This window comes from Centruroides sculpturatus, unplaced genomic scaffold, assembly GCF_000671375.1.
Source record: "Centruroides sculpturatus isolate CEXI.00-Female unplaced genomic scaffold, Cexi_2.0 scaffold812, whole genome shotgun sequence".
Taxonomy (NCBI): domain Eukaryota; kingdom Metazoa; phylum Arthropoda; class Arachnida; order Scorpiones; family Buthidae; genus Centruroides; species Centruroides sculpturatus.
The window spans coordinates 344895-358296 of record NW_019385039.1 but is presented as its reverse complement, the minus strand read 5'-3'; the positions used below and the strand labels follow the sequence as shown (position 1 = coordinate 358296).

Sequence of the window (13402 nt, the reverse complement as noted above, 5' to 3'; positions counted from 1 at the left end):
AAATCAGAAATATAATAAATAATATCCATAAAAATATTCAATTTAAAATAGAAGAAGAAGATAAAATTACCAACAGCATAAATTATTTAGATATTACAATTAAAAGAAATAATACAAATCTCGAATTTGAACCGTTTAAAAAGCAGTGCTCAATAAATACCACAGTTAACTATAATTCTAACATACCACTTCATATAAAACAAAACATATTTAATATGGAATACACTAAAATCAAAAATAGAACTAGTATAAATACTAAACAAATCGAACATTTAAATACACTAAAGAAAAAATTTATTCTTTCAGGATACCCAAACAGAATTCTTAATATTTGGGAGACAGAAATAGATAAAAAAACAGATAAAACAATAAGAATAGATCCTAAACAAGCAGAAATAAAATACATTCGTTTTCCATACATAAAAGGTTTATACGAAGAAGTCAATAAGGAAGTCAAAAAAATTAATGTAAAACTTGTACCGACATATGATAAGCTACTCTCCAGATTAAATGCAAAACAAGTTAACAAAACAAATATAACAAATAAAGAAGAAAGTAAAAATGTAGTCTATAAAATTCCGTGTACATGCGAAAATAAAAAATTTTATATAGGTGAAACTAAACGTAAAGTTAAAGTAAGATTGAAAGAACATATAGCCGATTTGAAATATCGTAGACTAAATTCTGCTTTTCATGAACACTGCCTTTTGAATAATTGTAATATAGATAAAAATAATATAGATATCTTACACAGAGAAAGAGATACATACAAAAGAAAATTCAAGGAAAGTATAGAAATAATCAAAAATCAAAATAGTATAAATAAAAATCCTAGCATCTCAATAAACGAAAACTGGTTAAAAATTTTATATTAATTGTATTCACTAGATTCAAACTATTATTATTGTGATCAATGTGCTAATTAATAATAACGATTGAACTGTTACATAAATCAACAATAACAAAAAACTGTAATGTTGTAACGGGAATCAAATAATATGTAAATTTATATTAAATGTTAATCCTGTTTACCAACCTCAAGACATTGTAATGTCATTAGTTCATATAATAATCTATAATATTAAATACTGTAATGTTAAATAAATCAACAATCATATATTGTAAAAATATAGTAGATGTCAGATATGTAAATTTATATTGTAGAAGTTATGTAAATTCGTATTATATTGTCAATGCTTATCAAAGGAAATAAGGATTTAGTAAAACAGATTTATGAGTAAAAAGCATAATCAATTGTATACCAATTTGATAATTGTTGTCTAAGGTATATTTTAGACCAAGAATTTTGTAAGACTGTTTTATAAGTAAAAGGTATAATCAATTTTGTACAGTACAACCTTAATAACAGCCGTACTCAAGGTATGCCTTAATTGAATATAGTTTTATAGATACTATAAAACTTATGTATAGTTTTATATAGATACGTTGTATACTCTCCTAATATTATAGTAGGCTAAAAGAAAAAATACTGTGAATAAGCTGATGTTGCTGAAAAAATATCGAAAGAAAACTGCTACTTTAATTTATAAAACCTGTATGGATAGGTATGTTTTATTTTTAAGAATTTTACAAAACTTGTTATTCCTTTTTATGTGTATGTTATATCCTTTTTAAATGTTTTAGTTGACTGAAGAGGGGCTTAAGAGCTCGAAACGTGTAATTTTTTCCACACGTATCAACTAAATAAAGATGAGAAAATCCGCCAAGTGTCTTAATTTATAGCACTATATTGTGTCAGAAGCATACATAAATAAATTACTATATGATGTTACTTTGATTGTTTAAGTTATTTAATGTAACCAAAGTGTTTGACTTTTATTATAAAAATATTTTATATCAATTGCTTGTTTTATTTCTTTGCTAAATGCTTACATTAATGCAGGAACCATTCTCGTTTAGTGATGTCATAACTTTTGTCACATGTTGTATCAAATTTAAATTACTATCACAAACAGTTTGGAAATATAACAATGAGATACAGATTACAAACTTAAATTGGTTTTTTTATGTAAGAACTTTTTCAATACAGTTCTTTTTAAAATTGAAAATGAATGAAATACAAGTATCCCTCATACAACATGGCATTTCTACCATGTGAGATCTCTCTAACAGGTTTGAGAATTTGGCAAATCCTCTGTACAAAATTTCGCAACTTTTAAGTGCACATACCGTTATTCGACATTTTTTAAATTTCAAGTAAGCACACCTGTTGTCTCAAATTTACCTACAGATTTTATACCATTGAAATTTTCAATTTGTTTTGTGCCGTTCATCAAGTTTAATGAAAACTGATAGTGCAATTTTCTTCTTCTTTGCCATAGCTTTCCTATCAACAAAGTGTCACTGTCATTGCTTTCAGACTTTAGCCCTTAAGACTGTTACAGTTTTTTTTTTATAGATTAATCTTTGTATTTAATAAAGTTTTAACTCGATTTACATAAGCAAAGAATTACCATCAAAATTATACGAAAAAATTTGTGGATTATTTTATAATAAAACATTATTATATTTAAACATTTTTAGGTAAATGTTATTAACCTTTTTTTAACTGTACTTATCATTCATAACTAAAATAATTCATTCATAAAAATGATGAACAAAATACAGCTGTATCTTGGCACTCAAATAATTTGGTATTCGAACACAAATTATAGGGAGAAATTGCTTGGTACTCAACTGAACAAACATGATCCTCTACGACAAATTTTCAATTAACAACATGTTGCTGATACTTCTGATCAAGATCAACAAAAATGTTGAGATGACAATACTTTGTAAAAGAAAAATTCCCTCATTTAACTAAAATTAATATTAACATGTAACAGGGTACTTTAATTGTGATTCTTAGTTAATTATTGATTGGAAATAAATTATCCATTGCTTTAATAAACATATTTCTCTTAGTATTGAAAAAGAATAGTATAATTTTGTTAGCCTTTGGAACCTGTTTTGAACTAGTCTTTTGTTTTGTATAGCATGAATTCCTATAACATGGCACTTTTTTGGAACATAACTACTGTGTTATACAAGGAATACATGTATATTCATTCATTTTAAGTTTACAAGGAATGCTCGTGACAAGCAAGATTTCTTCTAATTAACAAAATTATCAAATAAAATTATACATGTAAAAACAAAACAAATCACAATATATTTCCTTCTAACTGAAGATAAAAATTCAATAATTATTGCAAACTAGAATTAGATTCAGAAAAACAGTAACAACATTAATAAAAATTTATTGAAAATAAAAACATAATAAATATATTAAAACATTACTTACAGGTCTAAGTACTTGAACTCTGGGATAGAGACGTTGGCCTAACTGCTGTCGATGTGTACTTAAATGGTCATTTCCTCCTTGACCACTGCTTCCTGCTTCTCCTGGCATATTAAAATGAGGTGCATCATAACGTAAAGTTATCTGAGACTCTCTCTCTCGTGTTTCTCTTGGTCTTGGAGGTGGTTGACTGGCTCTTCTTTGCTGCTCACGTTCTCTTTCCCTTGTCCTTAGTCTTTGTATTAAATCTATAAACAAGATAATTTTATTAATATATAAAGCATTTCTTTAATATAAACTATTAGTTCAAGTATGAGTTTAAATATAAAGTTTAAATATTGGAGCTTTTGTCAAGTCTGCAAACAATTCATTATATCATAATTTGTCAGTTTTTGAAAAATTATAATCAATAATATATTAATTCCACTACTTATATATTGGAACTGACATACTGGAATAAAGAATATTACATCATAAGTACACATAGGTCCAAAACTTAAGGACAAATACAATTGCTAGAAAGTCACTTGGTGACAAGTGACTTTTTCTGCTAGCAATTGTGAGTGCTGCATTAGTGTTGATCGGGGTGGACATTTTATATCGAAAGACCTCTCTGCCTGGATATTGATAAGCACTTTCCATTCATATGCCTTCTACATCCAACTGCCGTATGTATTTTTTTTTCCACAAAAGACTTACTTTTATTGCTTTGATTTGTAAAATCCTACAAGTTATTGTGTATTTCAGTGCTACATGTCAAGTAATACAGTTCTTGCCATACTTGTCTGCATTCATCTACAGTTCTCTCTATTCATATACAATGTTGTCTGTCCTTAAGTTTTGGACACATGTATATTAATTTATAAAAGCCAAAATATTTAAGGATAAGTTATATTTAAAACATTAATAAAATAAAGATAAGACAAAGTAATATTTACTATATTGAACACTTCTACTTCCTACTTGACAACTTTCCAAATTTGGCAACCTTTCTGATGAGAGCACAGCCTATTAAAAAATATTGAAATTACATAAAATGAGAAGAATTATAATATATTATATGATAATTTTTATATTTAAATGATCATAATTCTTTACCTCAGCCACAGCTGTATAGAAACTTCGAGCTACTCCACTACCCTCTCCAGGTTCATCTTTAAACATTACCTTCACCCGTGAGACAGCTAAAGGAGGAGAATTTTGCGAGCCTCTCCGACTGTAATTATTAAATTGTGTATTTAATTCTTTAAATGTTTGTGGCAACAATGATGTTCCTTCTCTCTCAATCTGAAAATTTTTAATAAAAAAAACAATTAGAATTATTTAATTCTTTAAACACACAAAGATTGGTATTGTGTTAATTGTGATTACATTTGAAAATGCTACCAAAATAAACATGCACACACATCTCTGACAGCAGTGACAATTTAACTTCTATTTTAAAAAAAAAAAAGACAATTCAGAACACTAAAACATTGTTTTTTGATCACTTATTACTTTATGACTTCATATGTAATTAATTAGAGCCTTATATATCAAATTTTAATGAAATATATCAGATGATTTCAATTATTTGAAATTTTATTTGTGCTTTATAAAACATTATTTTTCACTAAAGAATACAAGTTATGATTCAGCAACACACACTAAATAATAGTAAGGATTTTAAACTTAAAGTTTCAGTGATTGTTGTAAAGTTACTATTGCCATATAAAAAAAACTAAATATATATATATATTTAATTTTTTTTATAATTTTCACATAAATTTAATTAAATTAATTTTATTGATAATTTATATTGTATTATACAAAAAGTTCACATTTGAGTTTTGGCAAAATTAGAGAGGTTGCAGCGCAAGTCAAAACTTCAAATTTGTACAGCAAGCAGAAGTACACATCTAATGTTTGAGCCAAGTAAAATAAAAGCACATTGCATTATACCTTTATGGCACATAATGCCTCATGAGATTTGTTGTAAAATGATGGATCACTGAAGAATGACGAAGGTGACCAGCAAAGGTAAATAAACAAATTAAACTATTTTTAAATATTTATAGGACATTTAATAACACAAAATAATTATTTTTTACTTTAATTAGCATTTTGACTCTTACTGTACAATATAATAGGAAAATCCCAATGTGCTCTTGCCTGTTCTCATGACATACTTTTGTTGAAGTGGTGGCTTTGGATTGTCATCCATATGAAGATGACAATCCAAAAACAGCTTGGGAAATTATTTCTAGAGATTTACAAATGCATTATGCTGTTGATAGCAGAAGACGGAGTGAAAGAACAAACCTATTTCTGAAGTATTATGATAGGCTATTATGAACATATCCATAGAAATTCTTTTGACACTTAACATCACTTGCAAAATATTGAATAATTAAACAATCATTATTTTAATAAAATGTGTCATAATTTTAACCCAAAATACAGAAGTTTAAGCTGAAATTCTAATTGCCATGCTCAATGTTTCAAACACCATTGTCAAACTTCTAGGTATCCAAGTTGGTGGTGCTAGAGATTTGAAGTTCACATTTTAGAGATGAAAACTTTGGCCACAACCGCTCTATCTTTATTAGTTATTTTATGTAAGTATTACTAATGAATTATTTTCATTTTTATAATTTTGTCACAATTTACCATACCTTTTCATCATACAAACAATATTCACTTAACAACATCCAATATTTCATACTGTTGAATAAAATTTTCCCACAGAGCAGTTAGATTTATTTTAATGATTTATCAAAACACATGAATAGCAAAGAAAAATGATCAAAATTCAAATATTTTTATTAAACCTTAATTATATGCATTTTAACATTAATTTATTTTTGATACAACACTGGGAAATTGCTTCTTACAACTTGAACAGGTTAGTTTAAATATGATCATTAGTTATCAGTCACAAGGATGAAAGTGATGTTAAACTTTTTTCTAAGTGCAGTAACACCTTGTTATATCATATATGTCAAGAGACAAACCAAACGAGTGATATTCTTTATTTAATTATTACAGATAATTGCAGATACTTATTAAAGATTGAGGGTGAGGGCAGTTCTTTCTGTTCTGTTGGAGAGAAAGAACTGCCCTCAGTAAACCCTTAAATAAACAACAACAAAGAACATGTAATTCATAAATAAATGGTGACTGAAAAAAGCAAAATAAAAGCCCATAATAAAAGCAGCCAATTAAAATACATAAAAATATATTAAACATCAAAAGCAAGAAAAAATTACATATACAGTAGAGCATCGTTTATCCAAAAGCCGGTCAACCAAAAGTGTTCCAGTTGGCAAATTTAAATTTTCGCTAGTGCTTTGGCGCTGCAACCTTTGGCTATGTCTTGGGCTACTCCAATATTTTTTTGTTGGTGTGTGTGTTTTAGCTGGCAGCACTGACACTTTTGTGTGGTGTTTTTCTGTGGACTGTGTGTCGTGCTGAATTGAACGTTTTTGATACTAGATCAACTTCTAAAGTATAATTTTTTTGTTTTTATATTTTTCAATATATTTATTTTGTTTGTAAAAAATAAAGAAATAATTTTTAATGATACAATAACCACTATTATTATTATAAAAATTTTCATTAGGCTTAACATCAACGAAAATTCAACATGAAACAACATGCAATGGAGAAAAATTCAACATGGGATAGGTTAATATATTTTTTTGTACATAATCGGTTATCCAAACAACCCCAGTCCCCAATTGATTTGGATAAACTATGCTCTACTGTATAACTTACACAACAATGCACATTAAAAACATGATAAAAACAGGCCCCAAAAAAACCATGATATACAACAAAAGGACATTAAAACTTTACATGCCTTTTTAAAACCAGAAAAGTCTAAATAAAGAATGCCCTTAATGTCACCCATTCAAGACACAGCATGAGTAAAAAAAGTGTTGAATTATACTTAACAATTATATCAATTATCAATATATAACTGATGTAGCCGTCGACCTGTTTTGTTTATTTTCAATCTCCATGCTGACTTGCATTTTTGCAGGTCATATTTCATACAGTGGTACTTTCAAGATTAATGATCAGAATAACGTAATATTCAAATGGAAATCAATTTTCTAAAAATTATTGGGTAAAGTGCTTTTATACTAAGAAGACCACAAAAAAATGATATATTTCAATGAACAATATAATGAGCTACAATAGAATGAGAGGATACTGTATTAACCCAAGACTGCCTGTATTAGTTATAACAAGTGTCATCTAGTGACTGTAGTGGTCTATTCTAATATGAAAAAGAATAATTTCTATTTATTGTAATAATAATTTAAAATAAAATTTAACCAGTACACGACCATTTGTAACAAAAAAAATCTTTAAATAGCAGTGGAAAAAATTACAGGATAAATCGCAACAGCTGGTGATTTTAAACTTTATTAAATTTTATGTTTTTTTTGTTAGTTTTTCATAGTTTAAATATTCAAACAAATGAGGATTTGCTCAAAGAATGAGATATAAACACTTGACAAAGAAGAGAATGATGTAGACTATGAAAAAAAAACCACCATGAAAACTTAGTGATTCTCTTCTTCCTGATAATAAAAATGAAACTGATAAGTATTAAATAAATGCTCAAGACTATTTCCTATGTAAGACTAAAAAGAGCAAGTGAAGTAAATACCAAATTTTTATTTAAGTTCTCAGAAGAAAAAGTTCTTCATCAGAAGTTTGTCTGAAGAGCATAAAGAATGAAAATTAATTACACACATTTTCATTCTTTTCTCTGATGTTATTAAAACTAACTGCTTGTAAATTTTATTAAACTATATATTGAAAGAATTAAACAAAAATGAACAAAAATGATGTGAGAATAAAAAAACACCTGCTTTGATTGAGTTTGTTTTTAGATGCATTTACAGAATTTCCCATGTAATTTTTAATGATTTGTGGATAAAGATGGAACAGTCATATTTTGCTTGATCACATAATTCTAATGAGATTTCTTTTCTTATAACAATGTTTAAGGTATTATGATTCATCAAACAGAAATGTATGCAAAAGATATGACAATTGGTAGCTGTTCTTAAGTTCATTGCCATTTTAGGACAGAATTTGTAGTAGTATATTGTCCAGTAATATAACTAACAATAGATAAGCAACTTATATCTTTCAGAAGTTCTTGTTCATCTAAGTTGTATCTATCGAACATACAAAAACAGTATGGATAAAGATGTTTGCAATGTTAGAACCTTTTATTTGGTAAATTCAAAATATATGCTAGTACACAGCCAGAAATTCCTTACAAAATTGTATTTTATTTACTTAATTGAGCCAATAAAAAATAGTTTGTAGAAATTCACAACAGATAATTGGTATAAAAGTATACTGTTAGCTTCACCACAGCTGGAATGTAATTTAAAACCTGTTAAAATCTTGTAACAAAATAAAGCTGAAATTCTTGTTGAATTTCTGCCTTAAATCACAGTATAAACAATAGCCTTTTCGGATTTATCGATGATAGGATGATGACTTTATCGTACACGGGATGTCCCATAGTTTTCGATAGTTACATTGGTGGATTAATTAGATTATCACTGGATATCTATACATCATTGAATTTGTCTCAATGAGATCATTCAATTGATATGTACTGTTTGTACACCCAGCAATTTTTGTTAAAGATTATTAGCGAAATCAACTCAGAAGATTTTCAAGCCAATTGCGGGCTTCGATCGTTTAAAAAGTGATTCCCAACGGCAACTGTCACTTAGTAGGGAACTTTAGGGAACTTTTTAAGTGCATCTATCTATTTTTATAATTATCAGACAATTTATGAAGGAGTTATAATGATCTGTTTTTGCATACTTCAACAAAGGTCATTGTTCTAGCCATGCACCATTTGGTTGAACACCACACTATTGTAGGTTCTTTCCTTGAGGGTGGCATATTGCTAGGTTTGTCATCTCATGCTCTATCCACAGAGCTAGAAAATGTAATACGGATTTCTTCGACATGGAAGAACAGGTTCTATTGTTTAGTCACACGTGACGCCTTAGCCAACCAGTTGCGATATCTAGCCGCACGGCACGGGTGTAGTCAACCGGTGCTTCGCCATCAGCTGAACAGCTTGTCTACGATTATCAGTTATAATTATAACTCTGCAGGTAATAATGGATCCCTAGAGAAAACCTTGTTAGAGACTATCTCCAAAGGGCTGAACACTATCCTTCCTGTAAAAGCACATGGATCTGTAAAGCAGAACCGAAAGAATATTAGACAAGCAGCATTAGACATGCACATGCTGCACACGACCTTTTTGGCACGGTGCTGGCACTGAGAAGTTCAGACCCAATAGCAAAACCCACTTATGCTGATGTTATTAAACAGGAATGTCAATAAATATTAACATAAATATAATATAGATAAATATAAACATAAATATTATTACATTGACAATTTTGAATATTTATTTGTTGATGAATAAACCCTGAATAAATTAAAATTCGGTTAATACATTAATAGAATATTTTAATATACTAGTATTAATGCAAGACATCACATAATTTATTTTAGTTGTTAAAGTGTAATCTTAGGATTGATTTATTTATTTAAAACTCATATGGAAATTTAAAATATCTTCATCCCTATTTCTCTTTTCAAAATATACACTTTCATTAAGCTGTTCTTAAATAAGTTCAAAAATAAAATGAAGTCCACATCATTTGCCATTTTTCGTTTTGCTCTCCCAAAATTCCCAGCTGTCAGCGTTTGTGTTCTCTAGAAGACACCAGCAATTGCATCATTTCTGGCACTGATGCTGAGATTTTGAATATACCCAATGCCAGTGTCTGTCTTCCAGACAATGGCATTGCCTCAACAGATGTTTCTGATTCATGTGACATCACAGAATGGAAACATCATAAGGCCTCCAAGATCTCCAGGTCTCTGCTCCTGATTATTTTTCTTCTGGTCTTCTTCAAGAAAAGGGTGCTTATGAATAAAATAAGAGCAATTGCTACTCTCAAAGACAACATTATCAGTGCAATTTACAAGCTCTCACAAGAAACTCTGGAAAAGGTTATGAAAATGATGGTCTTAAATTTGTCACTGTTAAGATGTGAAAAGGTGGTAGTATGCACAATGTTATTTTTCACAAATAATCTCCAATCTGTATGCTTCCAATAAATATTACAATTTCTATTGTAATGCAAGAAAGTGTTTAGTAATCAACAAATCATATAGGTTTACTACTTTTGGGACATCCTGTACTAGCAAGTTTTGTTAACATATTATCAACAAGCATCATGTCAGGGCAATTGATGAGACAAAAGGATAAAAGATAAAGCATGAAGTTGCCATCTTTTGTAATTAGGTTTAACATGAATAATTATGTTGCAATTATTATATTTAAAGAAATGAATAAGTTTAAGTGGCCAATTGCTATATTTTCCATTTTCTGATGTTAGTGGAATTAATTCCTATGTATTGTTTTAATATAAAAAATTTACTACTAAAAGAAAGCAATTAACAAATGAACTTTCCTAAAAAATTTAAGCTGTTGACTTGTATTGAATCACCTAATTAAGAAATCAAAGTCCAGTGATATTCAGAAATTTAAAATTACTTTTAAGTATATAGTTTGAACCTAAAATATAACTATTTCAAAGATTATAGATATGCATTAATATCAAAATTATACTCTTCTATTTAGAATATGTAACTGTTTTAAGCATGAATGGTTATACACTATGGAACCTGGTTGACTCAAACTGGGATAACCTGAAGTTGCATTTACTTAGTTATTTTCTTTCCCTAATTATCTAGCATAGGGATTTACATATTAAATCAGAATGATTAACTCAAATGAGGTTTATGATACAGTATTTTCATAAACTTTCCTAGTTTTAATTTTCTGTTAAATAAAATAATTAACATTCATCTACCAAATAAACTAATCAAAAACTTTCTATAAAGCATGGGAATCATATATTACTAAAAATAGACTGTCACGTAAAAATAGGCAGGGCAATGGCTTCCAGACACCATGTAAATACTGTAACTGACATTTGAACCTGCCCTTTTTTTTAAAACATTTTTCTTTGGTTTTATTTGATTTCTGATGGATTTCTCTGACTATCTAATATAATAAATAAATAGATTTTTGATACATTAACTTTAAAGAATGACTATAGTCAGACTATGTAAAAATTTTAACCTCTGCAGCAAAATTTTAATATAACAATCAAAGAATGATGTTTTTTTGATAAAAAAAAAAAAGACAAGACACAAATCAATTTTAGGTGTAAAATATTGCAATTTTAAAAAAATCATTAAACACTTAGGAGTGAATGGATCAACCATTCAAGACAGCATTTCTTAGTAGCTTATATAACCATTTGGTTAAGCATGTGATTTTCTGGACAACCACAATATCAACATTGAAGCAATGATTCTGTGTAACAAGACCCACAGAAATATTGTATTGATAGTTTATTATGGATCATCAATAAACTGATGCACAGAAATCTTGATTTTTAACTGAACCTCCATAACTTGAAACTTTTTAACTTGAATAGTCTGAATTTTATTTCCCCCAATCAATTTGAGTTAACCAGGTTCCACTGTATTTTTAATGCTTACAAACTATCAGTTCAGTTATATTTACATTTAGATATTTTATTTCATAAAAAACTATTTAAAATATATATACATTACATTTATTTAAATTATTATTTTCCTTTTGCTAGATGAGGACTATTTCCCCACCCAGTACAGATTCTGCTGGTCTGCAATTTGATATTTTGGAATGTATGGCAAGCATATTAGAATCAACTACCTATAGAATATTCTTGGGAGTTCATTCTGGATTCACTTGCAGGCCTCAGAACAGCAAACACTTGCTATAAGGAAATAATTTCTTACAAAAAAAAAGTTTTTTTCCTGGCTAAAAATAAACCAGAATCAAGTTTTTGTCCAAGAGGAACATATGAAAGATATTTTTGGAACAAAAATTATATACAAGAGACGTTCTGAAAAAATAAAATAAAAAGAGAATGCAAATGCCATGAAATAATTTAGAGCAGACTTAATTGTTGTGTTAATTCATTTTTGATTGTACACTGCATAAAAAATAAAGCATTTGTTGATATTACTTTCTTATGGTTTATTTTCAATGTAATACATTATAATGCCTTTGCTTCCTCATCATTCTTTTAGTAATTTTTAGTTGGTTTATATAAAAAAAAAATGACTACAGAATATAATACTTACTTTAGACAAATTAAGATCTTTCTGTTGAGAACTACGTAATTTTTCCATTTCACGTCTAAATCTAGCTTCTTTTACAGGAAATCCTCCTAATTCACTAATCACAGAACCAGGTTCAGCACCAACATCATCAACAAATACACGACCAAAAAGTTCCAATGATAGCCTCCATCTTCCTAATAAAACATCATGTGATACAAGTTGTCCTATCATATTCTGTGACCTAGACAGAAATAACTAAATTATACACACTGCTAAATATTTAAATAGAATATAAATAATGTTTAATTTTTCACACAATTATTATTTAATTATTCTTAAGTTATAATTTTAATTTATGTTTACAGTCTGCTTGTTGTATTACCTAATGGAATATACATATGATGTAAACAATAAAACAGCAGAAAAGTGACATTGAAAGATGATTGTTTACCATCACATATTTATAATTCAATATGTTATTGGGAGTTAGTAATAACTAATAATTTTTTATATTTATTTAACTGCTTAAAATGCCAAATTGTTCTGGATAGTCTTACGTTCTAAATGTAAAATACTTTATTATTATTTTTAACAGACAACAATTCTGAAAACAATTTTACAAAGAATGAAAATGCACATTTTTAATAGAAAATAAATAGAAACTGCATAAATTACGTCATTTTTACAATTATTTTATGAAAACATTGCATTGATTTGATAATAAAAACCAGCCATCGAGTTGCAAACCAGCGATCTTACAAATGAGTAAGACAGACTCTTACTGAACCCATGTGGTGTTCAATAGGTTCTGCAAAACTTACTCGTAAGTAGCTTGGAATCTTTTAACTTTGACTTTCTTAAAAACATTTGAGA

The 13402-nt window shown here is 28.2% G+C and overlaps 1 protein-coding gene across 2 annotated transcripts in view; it reads right to left on the bottom strand.

The window, feature by feature from the left end:
- Positions 1–13402, bottom strand: part of LOC111633748 (E3 ubiquitin-protein ligase UBR5-like) — a 162629-nt gene that overhangs the window by 9770 nt on the left and 139457 nt on the right. For both annotated transcript variants that reach the window (XM_023378360.1, XM_023378361.1), the window contains exons 38-41: positions 12551–12770; positions 4400–4588; positions 4240–4309; positions 3305–3549 (exon numbers count right to left, since the gene is read on the bottom strand). In XM_023378360.1, the coding sequence (XP_023234128.1) occupies positions 3305–3549; positions 4240–4309; positions 4400–4588; positions 12551–12770 (724 nt within the window). The remainder of the gene's footprint in view (positions 1–3304; positions 3550–4239; positions 4310–4399; positions 4589–12550; positions 12771–13402) is intronic.